The sequence below is a fragment of the Buceros rhinoceros genome, unplaced genomic scaffold (genome assembly GCF_000710305.1).
Source record: "Buceros rhinoceros silvestris isolate BGI_N320 unplaced genomic scaffold, ASM71030v1 scaffold10463, whole genome shotgun sequence".
NCBI classification, from domain to species: domain Eukaryota; kingdom Metazoa; phylum Chordata; class Aves; order Bucerotiformes; family Bucerotidae; genus Buceros; species Buceros rhinoceros.
This window is the reverse complement of record NW_010404232.1, coordinates 8,058-27,810: the sequence shown is the minus strand read 5'-3', so window position 1 is coordinate 27,810 and position 19,753 is coordinate 8,058. Positions and strand designations below refer to the sequence as shown.

At 36.9% G+C, this 19,753-nt stretch overlaps 2 protein-coding genes across 2 annotated transcripts in view; one reads left to right on the top strand and one right to left on the bottom strand.

The window, feature by feature from the left end:
• The window catches only part of CASK (calcium/calmodulin-dependent serine protein kinase (MAGUK family)), a 54,493-nt gene extending 38,543 nt beyond the window's left edge, over positions 1–15,950 (bottom strand). Inside the window, 4 exon segments of the mRNA XM_010133322.1 lie at positions 1,591–1,713; positions 3,695–3,870; positions 13,828–13,930; positions 15,912–15,950. Of these exon segments, the coding sequence (XP_010131624.1) occupies positions 1,591–1,713; positions 3,695–3,870; positions 13,828–13,930; positions 15,912–15,950 (441 nt within the window).
• A 1,558-nt stretch (positions 15,951–17,508) lies between these two features.
• GPR34 (G protein-coupled receptor 34) lies at positions 17,509–18,687 on the top strand. Its single transcript, XM_010133321.1, has one exon. The coding sequence runs from the start codon at positions 17,509–17,511 to the stop codon at positions 18,649–18,651; it is 1,143 nt and encodes a 380-aa protein (XP_010131623.1). The 3' UTR covers positions 18,652–18,687.
• The last annotated feature ends 1,066 nt before the right edge of the window (positions 18,688–19,753 follow it).

Sequence of the window (19,753 nt, the reverse complement as noted above, 5' to 3'; positions counted from 1 at the left end):
GGCAAAAAAAAGAGAGGACTGACTGATGATGGCCTAAGCTTAGAAACAAAGCTGTCTCAAGCTAAATATTTTCTCTCCTTGTTCCAGCAAGAACAGAAAGAGAGTACAGACATCAAAAGCGCTACAGGCAGAGCTTTCACATTTGCATTACAGAATTATCTTTTTAAAAAGCCTAATCAGCTTAGTTGCTCAAACAACAAAAATGGTGAAGTTTTTGGCCAAAATAACCCTCAACAAAACCCTTGCTTTGGTATCCAAGTGTGAGTAAGCTCACAAAGTGAAGAAAACCCCCAAATTACAAGCAGGTAAAACTGAATCACCTGTGTTTTTCACAGACTCAACCAGTGGATTATGATTATTTGGGATTCCCAAACACGGTGTCCATTCCTCTACTCCTCGAAATGTTTGATGCCCCAGATGGAACAGACAGAACTCCAGCTCTTTTTGAGTGGAAAGGTTTGAACCTGCAGATCCCCAGTATTCACACACTACACCCTTTTATTCCCAAGGTGCGCACTCCTGCCCTCCTTTTATAAGCTAGAGAGTTCTGCAGCTTGGATTCAGAGCCAGAAAGAGATCAAAGAAGTGGAAGAATGACTCCATTCACTAATAGTTAGACCATTTACTTGGAGGGAGAAGAATGTATGAACCTGTGCTTCACGGGTTCTTTCTTTGTGGTTTGTTTTTTTTTCTGTTGGTCAAACAGTCCAGGAACAGACATCAGAATAGCACCCCTTCCAAATCAACGCCCCGTTTAAGTTAATGGTATTATAACTCTCTCTACCCTGGGCCCACACTATAGAAAAGAAAAAGAGGATATCAAAGGAAAATAGATAATTCATCAGTTCCTGCCAAAGAAAATACAATGCTCTGAACCAGTACTTGCCAACTTTGAAATCTGCAACACACCCATCATTCTCCAACTCCAGCGTTTAGCACAGCCTATTAACAGGACCGCTGAGAAGTTAGGTATGTATTCTCCTGCTCTTGTTGTTCATCTTCAGTGTCCAGCAACTATTCTTTCACTGGCTCAAACTGTGTTGCAAATTCTGCCACCACTGAAAAATACTTTGATTACCAGATGCCATATAATTGTATGTAGTTAGAGGGGCCTTTGAGCAACACACCACTATGTACTTCCTTCACTCTGGTGGGATATTTCAGGAATCTAATGTAAGAAAGCAGCACAGTTAAGCAACATAATGTACTGCATTAAGCTGCATGGCCACATGCATAATAGGAAAGAGATCTTGATATGACTGAGGAAAGAAGAGATCAGAAATTACTCTTCTGAAGTTTGAGAGCCACAGAAAGACACCTGAATTACCTTCCTCGAGCTTTGTTCTACGCAGCCCTACTTCCTACGCACTGATGCTGCCGAAGAAGCCTCAGTGAGTTTGCTGTTGCTGTTAAGCAAGAGTTCAAGCCTGGCAGTTATCAAGCTCTCAGGCTCTAATCTTACAAATCGTTTAAAGTGTATTATCACACATTTTGTATAACATGATGTCTACTTTGAAACGTTCAAAGAAAGAAGGAAAACTTTCTCTCCCTTGAAGAGGAAACTGGTATGTAAACAGCTGCTTTTGATACCTTTAACCAGGGATGATTCAGTGCTTCATATACTGTTATCCTTTCTGCTGGATCCAGCATAAGCATGCGGCGTACCAGATCTTTGGCACTTTCAGAAATATGGCTCCATTGCCTAGGATTCATCTGATTACAAGCAAGAAGAAAATAATTAAATTAGTAATGAGAATATAGAAAAAGAACCTACTTTTAATGTAAAATAATTGCATAGATTTAACAGTGGTTGGTACATGTAAATATTTTAATAATAATAAACGTAAAAGGAAGTTTCTAAGTTTTTTAATGACTCACAAAATTGTATATTAGTTGCTATTGAAATGGCACAAAACCCTGAAAACAGCAAGCACTGTATCACACAAATGCTGACATATCCTTGGTATGATGTTATAATCACAGTATAATTTTCTACCCATACTACATTTTGTTCAGATATAAGTGACCCTTCACTAGAAAAAGAAAAACTAATGAGGCTTTGGCTGGCAGTTCATTACGCATATGAGAAACACAGACATTAAATCTACTCCTGGAATCAATGGCATGACGGTCTGTCTGTATCAACCCATTCACCGCCCCTGATGCTGAGCAGGAAGGGACGAAGCTAATGCCTGTTGTGAACTGCTGTGGTCCCGTCTCTCAGGTATCACTGACAATGGCTCTTCCCAACTAAGTCCCTTCAATTTTACAACAGTTAAACATCTTCTGCCACTCAGGTAGGAAAGCGTACTGACATGCGACCAGCGATACGAGCAATTGCAACAGGATTTAGAGCAGAACGTATCTCTAGGAGACTACAATGCGGAAGATGATTTAGAGTGTATTTTCATGTTGTGCATATGGCGGTGTGTTCACCTAGTCAAGATGATGGACAACCAACAAAACCGCACTAGAGAAAATTCTTTTTGTGGTAAAGGATTCTATCCTTAAGCTATTTCTAGTATTCCTTTAATCTATGAAGAAATTAAGTTTTATTTAGATGATACATGGCTAATTTTACAAGGTACTAAATGAAAACTTGAAATCATGAACAGACTCTTTTCAATGTTATAATCTGTTCATAATAAGTCCCTTTTATATACATCAATCTTTATGAAAAACTATCCCTTTAAATCGGAGCACTCAGGAACATTATCTGGCTATTAAACATACATTTATAGTTGTGGTTTGTCATTTCTTTTTCAGCTCTAATGAAATGAAGGTAATTGCAAATTTGCAGCAAGACTGTTTTGAAATCCTTATACTATTTTCAATGAATAGACATATGACTGTTGGGAACAGGAACAGAGAAGGAACTGAGAAGACACAACGTGCTGGCTGTGACTTTTTTTTAAACAAAGAAAAGTTAACTTGTATGCTTCCAGAAGATTTTAGCTGCTTAAGAGATTCCATAAAGAAATCTTCCATGAAGTGAAACTGGACCATCTACCAGTCTATGCAATCCCAAAAGCAGTGCCATGAGGAAATCCAGCTGTTTCTACCAATACAAACTTCAAAGAATGAAAAAAGTGCTCCTGGCCAAGTGCAGCGCCACTGCCGACACTTGCATTTTAGCAGACTACCATTAAGTTCATAGAACAAAATACGTCCTAAACGACATTACAGACTATCAGACAGTTTTAGGAGTTTCCGCTCTTAATTTGCTAATACATAGCCCATGTATAACTCTGGCTGCAAAGTACAGCAAAATCAATCTTGGACGAAACCGCAAAAATGATGAGGTCGAAGCTTTAACTTTGTCTCTGTAATGGCTCCAGGAAGTTCACGTTGTAAAACACGTTTATCTTGCATGCACACCGATTTGCTTTCGGTTGCACGTGGTTCCTTTTGAACCATCAGCTGCACTTTACTACACACTGTACTAAAAAGAAAAATGCATAACTACATTTTTACAGTAACACGCATTTTGTTTTAAAACAAGGCAATATGATGACCAGCCATTATGATAGTTAAGATACATGGGAAAGAGAAAATAATCTCTCTTCCTGTGTAATACAGACAGATTTCTATAAACTTTACATTTAAATCAAGCTAAATACAAAAATCAACTTCCAGAAATTTTACTAGTGAAGCATATCTCACTAGAAAAGAATTCAGGTATACTGTCATTTACCTTGTATTTTCCTTTAATAATGCCTTCAAATAATCTTTCCTTGGTTCCATAAAAAGGCAAACAACCACTTAGCAGGATAAAAAGGATCACGCCACATCCCCAAACATCTACAGGCTTCCCATAAGGTTCCCTTTTTACCACTTCTGGGGCCATAAAATGAGGTGTTCCTACACGTCCTAAATGGAAATAAAATCAAAATTGAGTCAAAGTGATGTGTGTCAAACATGGTAATGAAGAACACTACTGCATTAAACTAAGACAGTTTAAATAAGTTTTATTCATGGATTAAGCTTTTAATACAACTATTTTTTCCTTGAGTACTTATTAAATACATCCAGTGACACAAATCAGTAGTTTCCCTTTTGCTTGCTTTATACTTAATAAATTGAGGAATATTCTATCCTACCCTGCAGACTGTGAAATGAGATGCATAAGAGCACTAAGATTCTTCAGTGAAACATGCCATATAAAAGTAAAAACATCAGTCTGGACAACCTTTGAAACAGGAGTTATTTATTCAGACAGAATGTACAAAGACATGGTAGAGTTCCAGTCTACACTGCTTACTTGAAAAAGCTGTCTAATTGGCAAGAGAGAAGTTTGGTCTGATGCTCTGCCCAAACCTTAGCCAGTCTTCTGAAACTGCCAACAAGAACACAAAATGCTAGCAAATGTGTTACACGTTTATTTGAAGTAGGAAATATCTTGTCACAGATAAAAAGATAATTATAATTGGTTTCACAGAGTGCTTTCAATGAACGCCACACAGCAATGTTCTGGGACAGTACTGATTGTGGACTGGTAATGAATGTATACCCACAGAAACAAAACACATTTAGTACCAACTGATCTTTTGAGTGGACAAACTGATTAGAGTAACGTCACTCAATTTCTGTGTAACACATTAAGCCAAATAAAAGCAAGAAACACTTTACCTCTGCCTATAAATGTTTCCCATTATAAAGAGATCTGTTTCCACTGCAAACAATCTGCAAGAATTAAGCTTTGAACGTTCAGGGAAAACACTGTAGTCTTGGGACTACTCTGGTTCCACCAAGTACCAACAGAAGTAAAAAACACAACTGCAGCAAACCGTTACCATATGCACCACCTTCATAAATTACTCTTGCTCACTGATACTACAGTGGACTTTAGAGGCTCCACTCAAGGCTTGCAGCACCTTTTTGCTGGCCAGGAGAGTTCGCGATGCAGCCCAGAGGATCCAAGATGTCCATATGGCACAAATTTAATTCAGTCTTCTCTTGTAAAGAGACTTGCTAGACTACCCTATCCTGCACACAGTTCGTGAGTTAGCTAAGTCACAGCACTGCTAAGACACACTGAGGAGAATACCTGGTAGTAGAATATCTCAGTAAAGACCATCCTTCATTTCATACCACCTAATGCAGAAATATGATCTGCCCATGCTCTGTTAACTTGTACCCAATCACGCCTTTTTGCACCTACAAGCATTAAAAAATTGACAGAAAGATGGTACCTTTTTCTTCATATTATTCCTAAGGACAAACAACATCACTGTCAAACTTCTTCACCTGGCTTTGTGTTAAACTTTTCATTCCCAGTTTATGAGGCAATCCCTCTGCCAAATAAATGTTAGGAGTCTGCCTGTGACAAAGGAATGTTACCTCACCACTAAGCTGCATCAGCATCTTAAAAATCCATGCAGTCTAGGCTGACAAGGTAGTAAAGGGGTGGTTCCTTCCCAGGCTAAAAGAGAGTCATACAGTAAGATGCTTCAAGTTCAACTCACCCCTCAGGCCACCAGGGTAAGAGGAAGGATATTTACTCTGGACAGAGAAAGACAGAGATGGATATGGGGAAAGAATATGAATTCTTCTTGTTGGTTATGCAAAATAGTCTTATAATATATCTTTCAGCCTAAGTGATAAACCTCAAAGCCAAATCTTCAAGATCACAAACATAAGGTAAAGAATTATTTCCTTGGATGACCCAAGATCTCTCTCTTTTATATGCTCGGTCATGGGGAAGTGAGGGAAAACACAAAGAATGTATGTCCAGTACGCACAAGTTCATGAGAACTCTGGGGGTTTTGACTTTCTTTTCTTCATGTGCCTACAGATCTATATCTATAAGGGTTTCCTTTCTTTTTTTCCCCTTAGATGTCATCATTTGTGACAGCAAAAGCGTGAACATTTCCAGCTCTGTATAGTTAACTGCATGTACACAAGCAGCAACACCTGCCTGTTCCAATAGTACTTGTAGATCACTTCGACTGCTCATGGGACATCAGTGGTACACACACCACAGCCCGGAAATCTCTGGTACAGAGAACATCACGCAAGACCGCAGAGCAGCCTGGCTTACAGAAGTCTTGTTTATCTCAGTGCTGAACTTCCTGGCCTTTGGCTGCAGGGGTATCCTTTTTGCAACTCTGGAGCAGGCGTTTCTTTTTCTACACATTGAAAAAAACATTTGTGGTAATAAAGCCTGTTTAAATCTTTTTTTACCAGCACAAATGAAAAATCATATATACTGTGAAGATTCTGACTTCCTACCAGGCTTTTTAATTGCTGCTGTGAAATCTGGGGAGTCTGGAGAAAAGTGATTATTCAAAAGACAAACAGCTGAAATCAGCAGAAGACAAGCTATCACAGGGACAAACAAAGCTCTATAAAAGAGGCATTAAACCTCAGGGATATATAGAGAGTTGTCTGGACCAAATCCTATGTATCAAATTATATCCAAGTTTTAATGTGTATTTCCAATAACTATATGCCACTCCTCTCAGCTCAGGACCTTATCTGTGGTTTAAGTAAACAATTGCAGAGATGAACTTCATAAAAAAATGACCATGTGCTGTGAGAAGTAGACCTAAAGGTTTGGGGCTTTTTTGCCAATTCATTTAAGTCTGCTGGGCATTCGCAGCACAGTCAAGATGGATCTACAGAACATCCTAGTGCGAGGAAAACGAGTCCTTGCAAACAATTGCCCATCCTACATTTTCTCCTATGGTGTAAAATAGCGTATTTAGCAGATAAAATATAAAATGCAAGCATTTCTTATGCAGTAGCCATCCACTGCCAGCACTCTGTTCATTATTAATTATCTTCATCATATGTTTTTTTTCCACAGACACATTTTTCTTCTGACAGAACAAGCCTCTTGAGGTTTAATTCCTACTTTCTATGTGACAACAGACAAGTTACAGCTTCTTGATAGTTCAAGGTTCCTGTTTTGCTTCAGCTGGTGATCTCACATCAGAATGTGAGGGTGCATGTTTACTTTGTACTCAAGAGCTCTTACAGACAAACTGACAAGACTTAGAAGTTACAGTTAAAAACAGACCCTCTATGATCATCTCAAATTTTTTCTCCTCCCTTGAAAGTTAGAGAACTTCGATCACAGGCAGAAGAACTGGATCTTTGTTGCCCTGGTTCAAAACCAGTATACCATAAAAATCCACTTTAATGAACTGCTTGGGGCTGAGCAGAAGCAACTGACTGTCTCAGTAACAGGTAACATTCTACATAGCTCAACCCCCAACAGACTGCTGCTATAAACGAGATGCAAAATGGATACCACCACTTAACAGCGTGCTGAAAAACCAGGACTATTAAGCCTCAATACTCACTTCTACATTTAAAATGACAACTCCATAAATACAAATGAAATGAGAAATATGACTAGGCTAACTTAATAAAATTTTGCCACTTACCACTGCTAGACTATAATGAGTGAAAATATAGAACGATTTGGTTTTGTAACCTTTTTAGTGGAGATTACAAGATCCTGATACTTTAGAAAGGGGGGCAGTGGTGGTGGTGAAAATTACAATTTCATCTCCATGAAAAAGCAAACCCAGAACAAACAAAAACTTCATTGGTTGAGACTGAACTGTCCAGTTAAACAGGATAAAAAAAAGCACATATATGTGTGTGTATGTATGTATTAGACACTTAAAGATCTGCAGTAGTTTCTGGGGCAGCTGTCATTCTCATGACAACGAACCATTTCACTGGGTTCATCAGAGGAGCAAATGATGATTTTGAGGTTATTCTAAAAACTGACCTGAGCAAGGACTGTTTTCTAAAATCATGGATACCCACTGCTCTTTAGGTCAAGTAGCACTTCCGCTGAAAATTATCTAGTAGAAAATCTGGCTTCTAAACATGTCCAGTGTAAAATTTCAGAATTGTTCTCAACAGTTCAGTTTTAAAATATTTCATAAGTTTTTGAATTTTCTTTGTTTTGGTGTTTTGGGAGAAGTTTTACATATTTTTGGAGGCCATGTGAGGAAAAACTAAGCAAAGGCATTTTTCTCTCTTTAATAGGTAATTTCTGACTTCCACAGGTCTTTTATTCTTAAGGATATAAGAACACTCATGGATATATTTAAATGACTGCCCATGATAAAATATCATTATTTTATCTAAATAAATATTGCATGCATGCATGCACACATGATTCTTTGTTGTATCTGTGTATGAGAAGAAATCATATGGAAGACTGGAATCGATTTCATGTCTATGTGCTTCTAGGTTCTTATCTGTTTTAGAGCAGCATTAACTGAAAATCATCACTATGAGAAGACTCAGCAGTGGTATGTATTCAATGTGACACCTGCCTCTATCCAACTCATTGTAAATAAATGCCTACAGAAAAGCATTTGTCTCCTTAGGAAGCATTATAGATACAAACACTACACATCTTATTTCTAGAAGTAAGCTTTTTAATCAGCCATTTTTGAGGTATGTTGGTAATCCATGGAAATTTATGAAATCGCCAATTTTGCTGATTTTTCCTGTGGTTAAATAGAGAGCTTCAGTCTTCAGGTGTTGATATAATTTACAAGCACTAAAGATAAATTTTGACTTACCTTTGATAATTTAGTTTCTATGACTCTTTCCATATTATTCCAGACAATAGGGCTATGCTTTCCACAAGAAGAAGAGTATATACAGAGACCCAATCAGATTTTGTCATCCCTAAGGCAGGGAATTGATGACCAAGATATCAGAAGGAGAGTCTTTCAACAGCAGTAGTATCTGAACGATGTATAAGGAAACAACTGGAACAAATAATTTTTAGGAAAAAAATGTGAGGTACTAATAAACATCACCATCTGACCTCTCACAATAGTGTAATAAGAAATATGTTCATAAATTAAGGAGTTTAAGAGAGTGGGATGTCCAGAATAATGTGGAAGGAATCGAAGAATCACACACAACAGATCAGACAGGTCAATGCTTTACTACTTTTCATTCCTTCCCACATTACTCCAGACAATAGAGGTGTTTAAAGCAGGTATATAGAGGAGATGAATAGATTTAAAAAATAAAAAAGAAAAAAAAAGGCAAAAAAAGGCAATTCAGCTTCAGCACAGAAGATTGTCTGAAGAAAATGTATTTTAAAAGATGTATCAGCAGACAACTGGACAACTGGGTGTGTCCAGAAAATGAACAAAGCAAAGCTCACATGTTAACCAGACAAATTATAATTGCTTCAATGGCCTTTTCAGCCATTACTGTGATGGAGGAAGTGAACCTAAACTGACTTCTAAACACATTAGCCTCCCGTGAGCACTCTCAAATTGACCCAGACATGAAGTAGTTTCTGAGACACAGCTGTGTCCTTTAAATAGAACAAAGTCTATCAGATGCAAAGCTTTGAAGAGGCTCACTTTTTTTTTTTTTTATTATTCAGGAAAAAGTGAAACAGCATTCTTGCTTTGTAGAGGAAAGAAACAGTACCATTTAAGTGAAAGTACTAGTGTAGGACTTCAGCTTACAAACGTTTTCATCTCCTTGGAAAATGAAAGAAAGATTCTCTATATCATTCAGACACAGACGATGAAAAGGAAAAAAAGTCTATTCAGTGTAAAAATCCAACATATCAAAAATACGAGTTTTAAACTGGGCTTTATAAAACCCTGGAAACACTCAAGGTTATGTTGGACAGGGCTCTGAGCAACCTGATCTAGCTGAAGATATCTCTGCCCATGGCAAGGGCTTGGAGCGGATGACCTTTAAAGGTCCCTTCCAACTCAAACCATTCTGATTCTAAGATCATTTTTACATTAATGGGAACAAAACCAAACCAAACCAAAACTTAAAAGATTCACCCCCCACTCCCTGCCAAATTCTGTGGCCTTATTTGCAGAGAAATGTATGGTAATGCCTACTTGTGCCATTTTTGCAGTAAGTCTAAGAGGCTAGTTGATGAAGAACCAAGAACACTTGATAGCTATGTGCTGTACTCTTCTCAAGAACATAGAAGATGTTTCCCAGTAAGATGACGATGATGATTGTGCTAGGATACCTGAAGATACTGTAGGATTCTGAAGCAGCTTAGGGGAGGTAACTAATAATATGTAAAAATCAATACTGGACTGGATTAGCATCAAGGTACCTGTGACGTAAGAAAATATTGGGTCAATTCATAGCATATTCTGAAAGAAAAACTGTCCAAGGAAGGAGACAGAGATCATATGGTGACATTGCTCTATTTAATCACTGACTTCCCAGAGGTTCCACTACTCCACCTGCATCGTAACTATGCAAACAGGGACTGTTTCCTGTCTACATCCTGCTCAGTAAAAGAGTTCACTTACGATGAGCTGTAACTACTGTGTATGCTGCCAGAATTCCTTCTTCAAGTACCTACTTCAAGCCTTCAGATGAATACACTTAGTAAAATTTTCTGCTTCTGATCATTAGAACTACAAGAAGAGACCTTCAGAGATCGGTAGCTCATGAAAACAATTCCCTGTAACTCACAAGACGATACACACTGCTTATTAATTGCATTGCAGCTTATGGGCAAACACAGTGGAACAAAAGGTATTTCCTTATGTCTTCCCCTCTGGTCTTCTGAAAAATGAGTTATGGCTCTGTCTTTTTTTTTTTTTGTACTTACTTAAGAATTAAACTCTTTTAAAAATAAACTCAGCTGGGTTGTTAGCTGGTAAAAGACACTCGTGTTCCTAAAATCTATTCCACAGACATTTTCATTAATGACATCTAGTATGAAGTCACAGCTTGTTAACATGAGCTCCCTCACCCTTCTGTCTGCTTGAATGAATACTGTAGGTAAAATTTTTCTGAACAACACAAGTTTATCTGTGGACTTACATCAAAAGATTAGGACTGGTCTACTTTCAAAACCTGGGACTTAGTTTATATTTAGTACAAAAATCCCCCTTCCTTCAAAAAAACTATCCAACTGGAAAAAAAGATGTATTTTGGTAAGTTAAAAAATTCCTTATTCCTGAACAAAGCAAAAGCTGTTCCTTAGAAGGCAGGCTTCGAAGACATTGAGGGAGAAAATTCTCCTGTACTTGTATTTTCCTGGGGCTACACACAATCTGGGCTTGCCAGGCACAGTTGTGTCAGCGTAAAAACGTAAGAAAAATGGCACAAATGTAAATGCATGAAAGCAATAAAAAAATTTTAGAACATTGGTAAACCCTGAATGCTGTAGATATAGCAACTCCTATTTTAGGAGGAAAATTAACTACCACAAAAGAGAGTGATCATTGTAGATATTGAAGAGCTTTTGCAAAATGGCTGCGTTTAAACGCAAAATCAAGGGAAGAGCCCTCAGCTGAACTATACTACAGATACATTACTTTCAATTTACTTTTCAATTACTTTCAATGTTGACATGTTTTTTCTAAAGGAAGGCTGTCCTCTTCTGCTTTAAAAGATAAAGTACTCCAAGAAACATAAAATAAAGAAAGATTTCTGTTCTTGAACACCCGGGTTATCTACGTAGGGATTTACCCTAGTAAGGAGTGTATTTTGCTAGGGTATCACGTTAACACACGTTACCTCTGTACGGAAAGATTAGGAAGTATTGCACTTTCAGTACAACGCAGAGCGCTTGCAGTATTGTGAAAATGTGAAGTTGTACTGAGTACTGAAGCGAGTTAGAAGGACAGGGGTTTTTAGGTCAGAATAGCTTTTATTTAATAGACAATTTCTTTCTTGATGTCTTAACCACCAAATACAGGAATTGACATGCTGAAAGGAAAATAATTGACTATGTTAAGCTGAATCAATGCTTTTCACTAAAAATTAGAAAAAAATGTTAAAGGGAAGAGGTTGGTTATTACACTGCTCAAACCTCTCTATAAGGAGAGTTTCTATTACATTTAGGAGACAACTAATAATTAAGCCTGTAATTTATTATTATTATAAAACAAAGCTTATCCATAGGGCATATGGATAACATATTTAAACAAATACGTAGATAAACAATTTTTTACGAGAAATCTATAGCCCAGTTCAAATAGATAGTATTGTTAACTTTCATATAACACTTTTGGGGTGATATTGTAAAGCTGAAGAAATAAAATCTTCCAAGTGCTCTGTAGGAGACTGTCTAGTAACATGACTTCAGGTAGGACTTTGTAAGGGAAAAGAACTGCCAGATGACAGGCAAAGTTTGTGGTATAAAGACTAGAATAGAAGATGAGACGAAAGAAGAAACCTGTTAAGGAGAAAGCTCGAAACAAGCAGTAGAACTGAGACCTTCCAGAGTACAAAAATGAATTGGAATTACTCTGGGTATCCCTGAAAGTGAGAGGAATTTGAAGCTGAAAGTTACAAGTGCTAACGAAAAGGCTACAAATTTGCAGTGACGGTTGAGGGAGAGGGAAAAAAAATACGAAAGCAGACTGATACGGCAGAAGTTGAGAGGGATGGAGCAGAAGATACAGATACAGAGAAATATACTGACGAGGCTTAAGAAAGAAGTTTCTATAAGTACTGCAAACAGAACCAGAAAGGAATGAAAATAGTTTTACATCGAAAAGGAAAGATCAACCCAGCACTGATAACTGTGTGGAGGCTGAGCATGTGAACAGTGAGTGGTAACGGGAAAGGAAGGATGTGTCAGTTTGGGGGAAAATGCAGGATTTTTTTTCCAAGTTGAACTTGAGGTTTCTTGTGAGACAGCTAGTAGTCTGTATCTGACTACCTACTGAAGAGAGGCTACAACAAGAAATGGATAAAGTTGCTCAGTGACAATATAAAGAAGAAAAACGAGAACCAGGAACAAAAGTGTAGGAACTATCACTCAAAAAAGCAGTGGCTGAGGTACAGAAAATTTGAGAAACACAGGAAAAGTAAAGAAAGGAGTGACCTTTTTCTTAAGGAAAAAAGGTAGCTTAATTGAATGGCTATTTTCTTCGAAAAGATGTATCTAGGAGTCTAAGGAATAAGATACTTGGATTCTTCCAGGGTATTAGTGGTATCTGGAAGGGAATAGAAGCTGTTGACGTGTTTATACCTGAATTGCTTTTCATTTTAAAGAGCATATAAAAGCCAAATTGATGCAGGCCATGAAGTAATTAGATTAGGAAATTTGAGGTTTTGAAGAAGCATGGTACTGAGAGGAAGTTACTTGTTTTGAAGGAAAAAAACCTAACAAAATCTTTTGTTGTAGTCTCCTACTCTGGCAATGAAAGCATCAGAAAATTGATTGGGTCTTCATTTGTGCAGGCTGATTAAAGCATAACCTTATTGTCTGGAACAATATGGAAGGCAGCTAGAGGAAATAAAACCCACAGAAAACAAAACACACTTAGTCAAAAAATATACATACGTATCAAGATATTGATGTGTTATGCAATAATTACAATGAAATACTGAAACACAGAAAAGAGTCACATGTGAAAACTACTAAGAGTTTGCTATCGGAGCGCACAGCACTCTGACAGAAGAGCGTTCTGCCTAAGAGACACGGGGAGCAGCGACGACGCTGGGTTAAGTCCGTACTCAACTGCTTGGTCATACATTTCAATTCTGACAGCGTATTTATTTAATTTGCTTCATCAAGCATGGAAGAATTATGCCAAAGATTGTACTAGATTTGAAAATTCTTTACCTTCTTTCAGTTTTATTTTGAACAAACCAGCCTAAGCGCCTCTTGAGTAACATCTAGAGGTATTTAACGCTTAGCATATGTACGTACAACACTGTAACATTCTACTCACAATTTAGCTAAACTGTGTGTGTTTATAATGTTAACAAAGCTTTTAGCGGAAGATTATTTTTGAGCTCTTGTTTTGCAGGCCAGGCTTTGTCAGAAGAACAGAACTCTGCAGTACAACATGCGTAATATTATAACTTTGAAGGAAAAATTCTTACCTCCAGCAACTAGCCCAGACTCTCCTAACTGAATTGCTACCCCAAAGCCACCAAGCTTTACTGGGGCTGAATTCTCTTTTGAGGCAAGCAGTACACAGTGTGGCTGAAAAGACAAAAACCCAGGCAAATATTGTATTATTTGAGAAATACAATTCGCATTTTAGAACTTACTGTCATAAATTTGCAATCAGAAACTAGAATTTTTGGTTTTCTTTGAAAGAATTTCTTAATTTCAGATACATTTTTTTCCTGCCATGGACTTCTCTTTCTTCATTGACTTCCCTTTCAGTTGTTCCAGGCACAGCAGAAAGCCTTTCAGGACTTAATCAGAACTCACAGGGAACACAAAACGAAATCATAATAAAATGGAGCTAAAAATTAATGCCTCTAATTTCTTACCTGGTATCACTTTTTCTCTTCTACATTTCACCCTTAAGCCTTAAACTGTTTCGATTCTCCAGCAAAAATATCCTGCATATAATACACCTTGTGGGATTTCATCCTTCACGCAGAGAACATAAAACACTATTCTGAGCCTCAATCACAAAATTTACTGATCACTTTCCAATGGCAGGAAAGAAAAGGAACATCCCTGTCATGTTTCTCATAAATATTTGAGTGAGGGGGGAACTTGTTCAAGTTTCTAAACTGGATTCCAGGCAGTCACCCATACCTTTGATTCTCCACAGTCTTTCCAGTAATAAGAGTGAAGAACAACATATACGAAAGGAATAATATCATACAACAATCTGGATGGATACTGACAGGTGTAGGAGGAAGCAACATACAAACAAAAACTATCAGAAATCAATTTACTATTTAATATGAATATATAGCAGAACTACTGCTTTTAATATAGAACGACTTCCTGCACTTACTCAAAGCATCCCTCTGCAGTCAACCATATTATTTAAATAAAAGGAAGACTGTAAAATTTGTATAATGCTTCTTGAGAATACATTACTGCTTCAATTTCAAAACTAGGAATTTAAAACAGTGCAAAGAGTTACAGTAAGCTCCATCTGACTATCTAAAGTCATAACCTGCAGCCACCCATGTTTTCTTTAAAAAAAGTTTCAGTTGTATGAGAACATGCATCTTCGGGTAAAAACGCAGAGCCTGTTTACAGCTCTGACTGAAATCCCAGAAAAGCTTGATTCCTAAGCAGACGATGTATTAAAGAACTCAACACGAAAATTCTCATTTCAAATGCTAAGGAGAATTCTAAGGCAAGACAATGTTCTTGAGATGATCATTAAGTTTAGGCTACCTTGTATCAGGACTTCTGGAATCCACTTTTAAATTTGCAATTTAAAAATGCAATTTTCAATCCCTTACACACTATAAAAACCAGGTGGTACTATCTCTGCATATTGTATTTCACTTCTGTCTTACTGAAATTGTTAAGACGCACACTTGGGACACTTTCACATTCTCTCATCACTGTCATTTTGAGTGAAAAAGATCAACCTCAAATTTGTAACCCCAGACAAGAAGGAAGGTAGATGGGAGAGCTACACGATCATAAGCAAAGTGAACCATCTCACTGTGGTGGTGATTTATCTTTACCCTACGTTTGAAAAGCGGTATTATTATACACGACCGTATTAAAAAGAAGACAAGTCGGTACCAACACAATTGTCATCCAATAAGGAAGACACTGATACTGCTCAACACAACGTTTCTGAGAAAAAAATCCAAATCTCCAGTTCAGAGTGAAACTCAGAGAAAATTTTGTTATAGAATCTCTCCCAGCAAAGCTGAAAATAACAGCAAAATTGACCTTTTCAATTAACTGAGTTTTGCTACTTAAAAATACCTTTTAAAAAACCAGTTGCAACACTAGTTATACTTCCCCTTGTTGGCAACTGTACTGTGTCAGCTGACTCTCACCACTTTCACAGAGAAGCTGCTGCTTTAGCTTTCTAATAAGAGGACTCGCACGTTACGCCGTCCTGTCTTCGCCAGCAATTTTGAAAAACAGCAGAAGTTCTTAATATATGCGGTAAGTGGCTTTCTATACTTAAGCTCTAGTAAAACAAATTTCTGCTAAAATCTCTCTTAACTGCAAAGCTACTACTGACCTTCAAACTCTTTTTTAAAGTGTATCTAGGTTCAAGCATTCCCGCTGGTTTACAGATGACAAAACTTAGGACCGCGTAAAGTTATTTCATAAATTTGTTATTTCTAGCGTACCTGCAGTATAAACCATTTTCCCCTCTGTCTCTCATTGACCTAAAACTTGTCACTACTCACGCAAGTCATGAGGTAAAGTATTTTTAAAGAAAAGCAACATAAACAAGAAATCACAGTAGCAGACAGGTTTCAAGAGGTATTTGAAAGCATCAAGTTTTTTTTAATCATACTTTAAAAATTCCTTCACGCCCTGACAATACGGAACAGCAAATATGAAAAGGAGTATTTTTGAAACTGCTAGCATATCATACAAATTTAACGCGATTGTAAAGTAGTTGAAATACTTTAGACCGCCCTTTCAATAATCCAGATTCTGTATGTACGTTAGGTCTTACTCAGAAGTTTTCCTAAAGTGCTGCCATTTGCTTAGCTATGTCACACATTTAATTGTAAATTTGCATTCTTAGACCTACCATGCAAATGAAAAACTATTTTAAAGTTATGAATGTGGCAGTGTTTTGTCATTTTTTCTTGTTCTGAGTACTAAAACCAATTTGAAGTTTTTTGTGAGGTTAGGGGAAAAAGCCTTGGCTCCTTAAAAAAAAACTAAATAAATTTTTTTAATGGATTATGTTATTGCTACAACACAGACATTGAGGACAAAACTTGTATCATTACTAACCAGTCTCAATCATCTCTCTGAAGAGCTCAGCATGGTTCTGCTCGCCTAACCACACAGTTTTTTGGTTTTCCTTCTTCGGTCAAAGCTGACTTATCTTCCAGATTGTACATTCTTGGTCAAAAATAAGCTTTAGTGAAATTAAAATTTTTGAAATGAAAACAAGGAAGATCTGAAAACAATCTGTTACTGCATTAATGTAGTTTCCAGGCAATATTAGTTTCTTTGCATAACAGTGATTTGTGAACAGTCAATAAAAGGATGAAATACTTAAATTTACATTAAGATACTAATTACTAAATCAAGCTACTGTAATAGTACTGATTCACAGTGTTACTTACAATGGATTACATGGCCGAATAATATTAATTGACAGTTGCTTTTCTAATTTAAAACCTAATGACTTGCATGTGAGAGATCCATGGTACTTATTTAAAATTACTCCTGATGAGTATAAAATTGTTTTGATATATTTATATGTACTTTATATCAACACTGGGAATACTTCACTTAGCTACGCTTACCCATTCTTGCATATAAATTAATAAGTTTTCTGTGTTAGAAAGACTAATCCTAACATCTAAACTTCAAAGAATCATTTGTCCTTTGCCTACTTCATGTGAAGAAGAACAGAGAAACAATTATTCTAGACTTACATTGTATCATGATATCCAGATTAAAGTCATTCTACTCAGCTACAGCGATACTTCGGTGCATTTACTTTTTTTAGTTATTGCCTTTTATGTTTATATCACATAAGATGGTATGAAATAAAGTAAGCAAAACACATAAAAATAATCAAATGGTGATTTAATTATTAAAATTTCTCTTTGCCTCCTTACAGAACAGCTAAAAAATTCTCACAAATGATGGCTGCAGCTTCAGCTGATTTACGGACCATTATTCCGTACACAGAAGTCTCCTGGAGCAACCAAACTAACCTAGCCATAAACGCCTCGGAAATTCAAAACAATACCCGTTGTTCCTTAGATGACACGTCATTATCAGTTGCTTTGATAGTTTTTTACTCTCTTATTTTTGTCATTGGACTGGTTGGAAATATTATAGCCCTGTTTGCTTTCCTGTGCATCCATCAGAAAAGGAATTCTATCCAAGTTTACTTGCTAAATGTAGCTGTTGCAGACCTTCTGCTGATCTTCTGTCTTCCATTCCGAATACTCTACCATGTTACCAAAAACACCTGGATGTTTGGATTGATTTTATGCAAGACTGTAGGAACTCTATTTTATACGAACATGTATATTAGCATAGTACTGTTGGGACTAATTAGCCTAGACCGTTATGTAAAAATAAACAAGTCTGTGAAACGTCCTAAAATGTTAACTACTACACGAAGTATACATATTTGTTGCGTGGTGTGGGCACTTGCACTAACAGGATTTATTATAGTAGTTGCACCATCGTTCTTTAAGAGTGGGGACAGCAATTCTACTATGTGCTTTCATTATCGAAACAAACAGGATGCAAAGACAGAAGCAATTTTAAATTATATTCTTGTAATCATTTTTTGGATTGTTTTTTTCCTCTTAATCCTTTCATATGTTAAAATTGCCAAGAACCTTCTGAAAATTTCGAGGAAAAGAGCAAATTTTCCCAATGCAGGAAAATACACCCAGACTGCAAGGAATTCCTTCATTGTACTCATTATTTTCACCATCTGTTTTGTTCCTTACCACATGTTCCGGTTTGTCTACATTACATCACAGTTACAAAATCCATCTTGTTATTGGAAGGAAATAATTCACAAATGCAACGAGGTGATGCTCATATTTTCATCTTTTAACAGCTGCTTAGACCCAGTTATGTATTTCCTGATGTCCAGCAGCGTCCGTAAGACTGTATTTCAACTCATCTGCAGAAGATTTCACGGAGATTCAGGCCTAACTCTAGAAAGCACCTCAGAAATAAAACTTGGACAATATACACAAGAGCGATTTTCTACTACCACTCCTCACTCCAGTTTTTTAAAGAAGAAGTCTCTGATTTGATTGTTTACTAAACAGATACAGCTTCTCTCTGTCACTCCTGGACTCCTGGACATCAATTCAAGATTACCAAATGCTACCAAAATTTAATTGAAAAGCTACTAATCCTGCACCTTTTACCCTGTGAAAAAATGGGAACTCTTACTGCCTGTGAAAATGAGAAGTTACTTTTCAAAAGTATTTCAATGCTGTTTATCCAGGAAAATGAAATAGGAAGTTCTCAGACATCTTCTGTTCAATGTCTAGAATGTCTGCTGAATTAAACTAGAACACTAGCTCTTTAAGGAGATTTCCACAAAGTGGTTTGAACGTGTATAAGGAATCTTGTATATAGAGAAAATTGTATGTAAATAACAGATGAATTTTGCAAAAAATAAATTGCGCCCTATTTGAAGAGCTATATAAACAACTACAGATTTTATGTAATTCTGTTTTACTAGATTTCAGAGCTCAGCATTTCAATTACAGAAGTATTTTTTCCAATAAAATATTCAAGAATTTGGCAACGTACATGGCTTAAAAATGAGTTGAAGAATACAATTGCCATTAATTCAGTTATAATTACAGAAGATCCACTTAGGTTTATTAGACAGCAAAATTAAAATATTCAAACCTCCTAAGCCCCTTATTATATTTTCAATATATATTTTAATGAATGTCAGGGTTGAACACCTGGTGGAAAGTAAGCAACTGGAAAGGCAAAATTTGGGAAATTAGAAATAAGTGAAGGAGAGGTAACATATAGGTATTTTCAGTTACCTAAGATATCCTTCAAACCCTGACAAATTTGGTGACTGCAGCTCCACAAAGTAGTTCAATAAGGAAAACAGCCTCGTAGAACTGAGCATAAAGAGTGGAACAGAAGAACACCTGAGGCATCCGCTGTGATCTTTGCTCAGGCTCAGTCACCAGTCTACTGACAGATTCCCAAAGCCACACACTTCAGCTGCACCCTTCCCCCCGGCACAGGCCTTCTCTTTTTACGTGATTACAACAATCCTGATAATTGCTATGCTATGTAAATAGCACTAACAGCAACGTCCCATAGATACGACCATACTCTCAGGTTAAAACCAAATAGGTTTACGTATTTAGGCACAAGCAA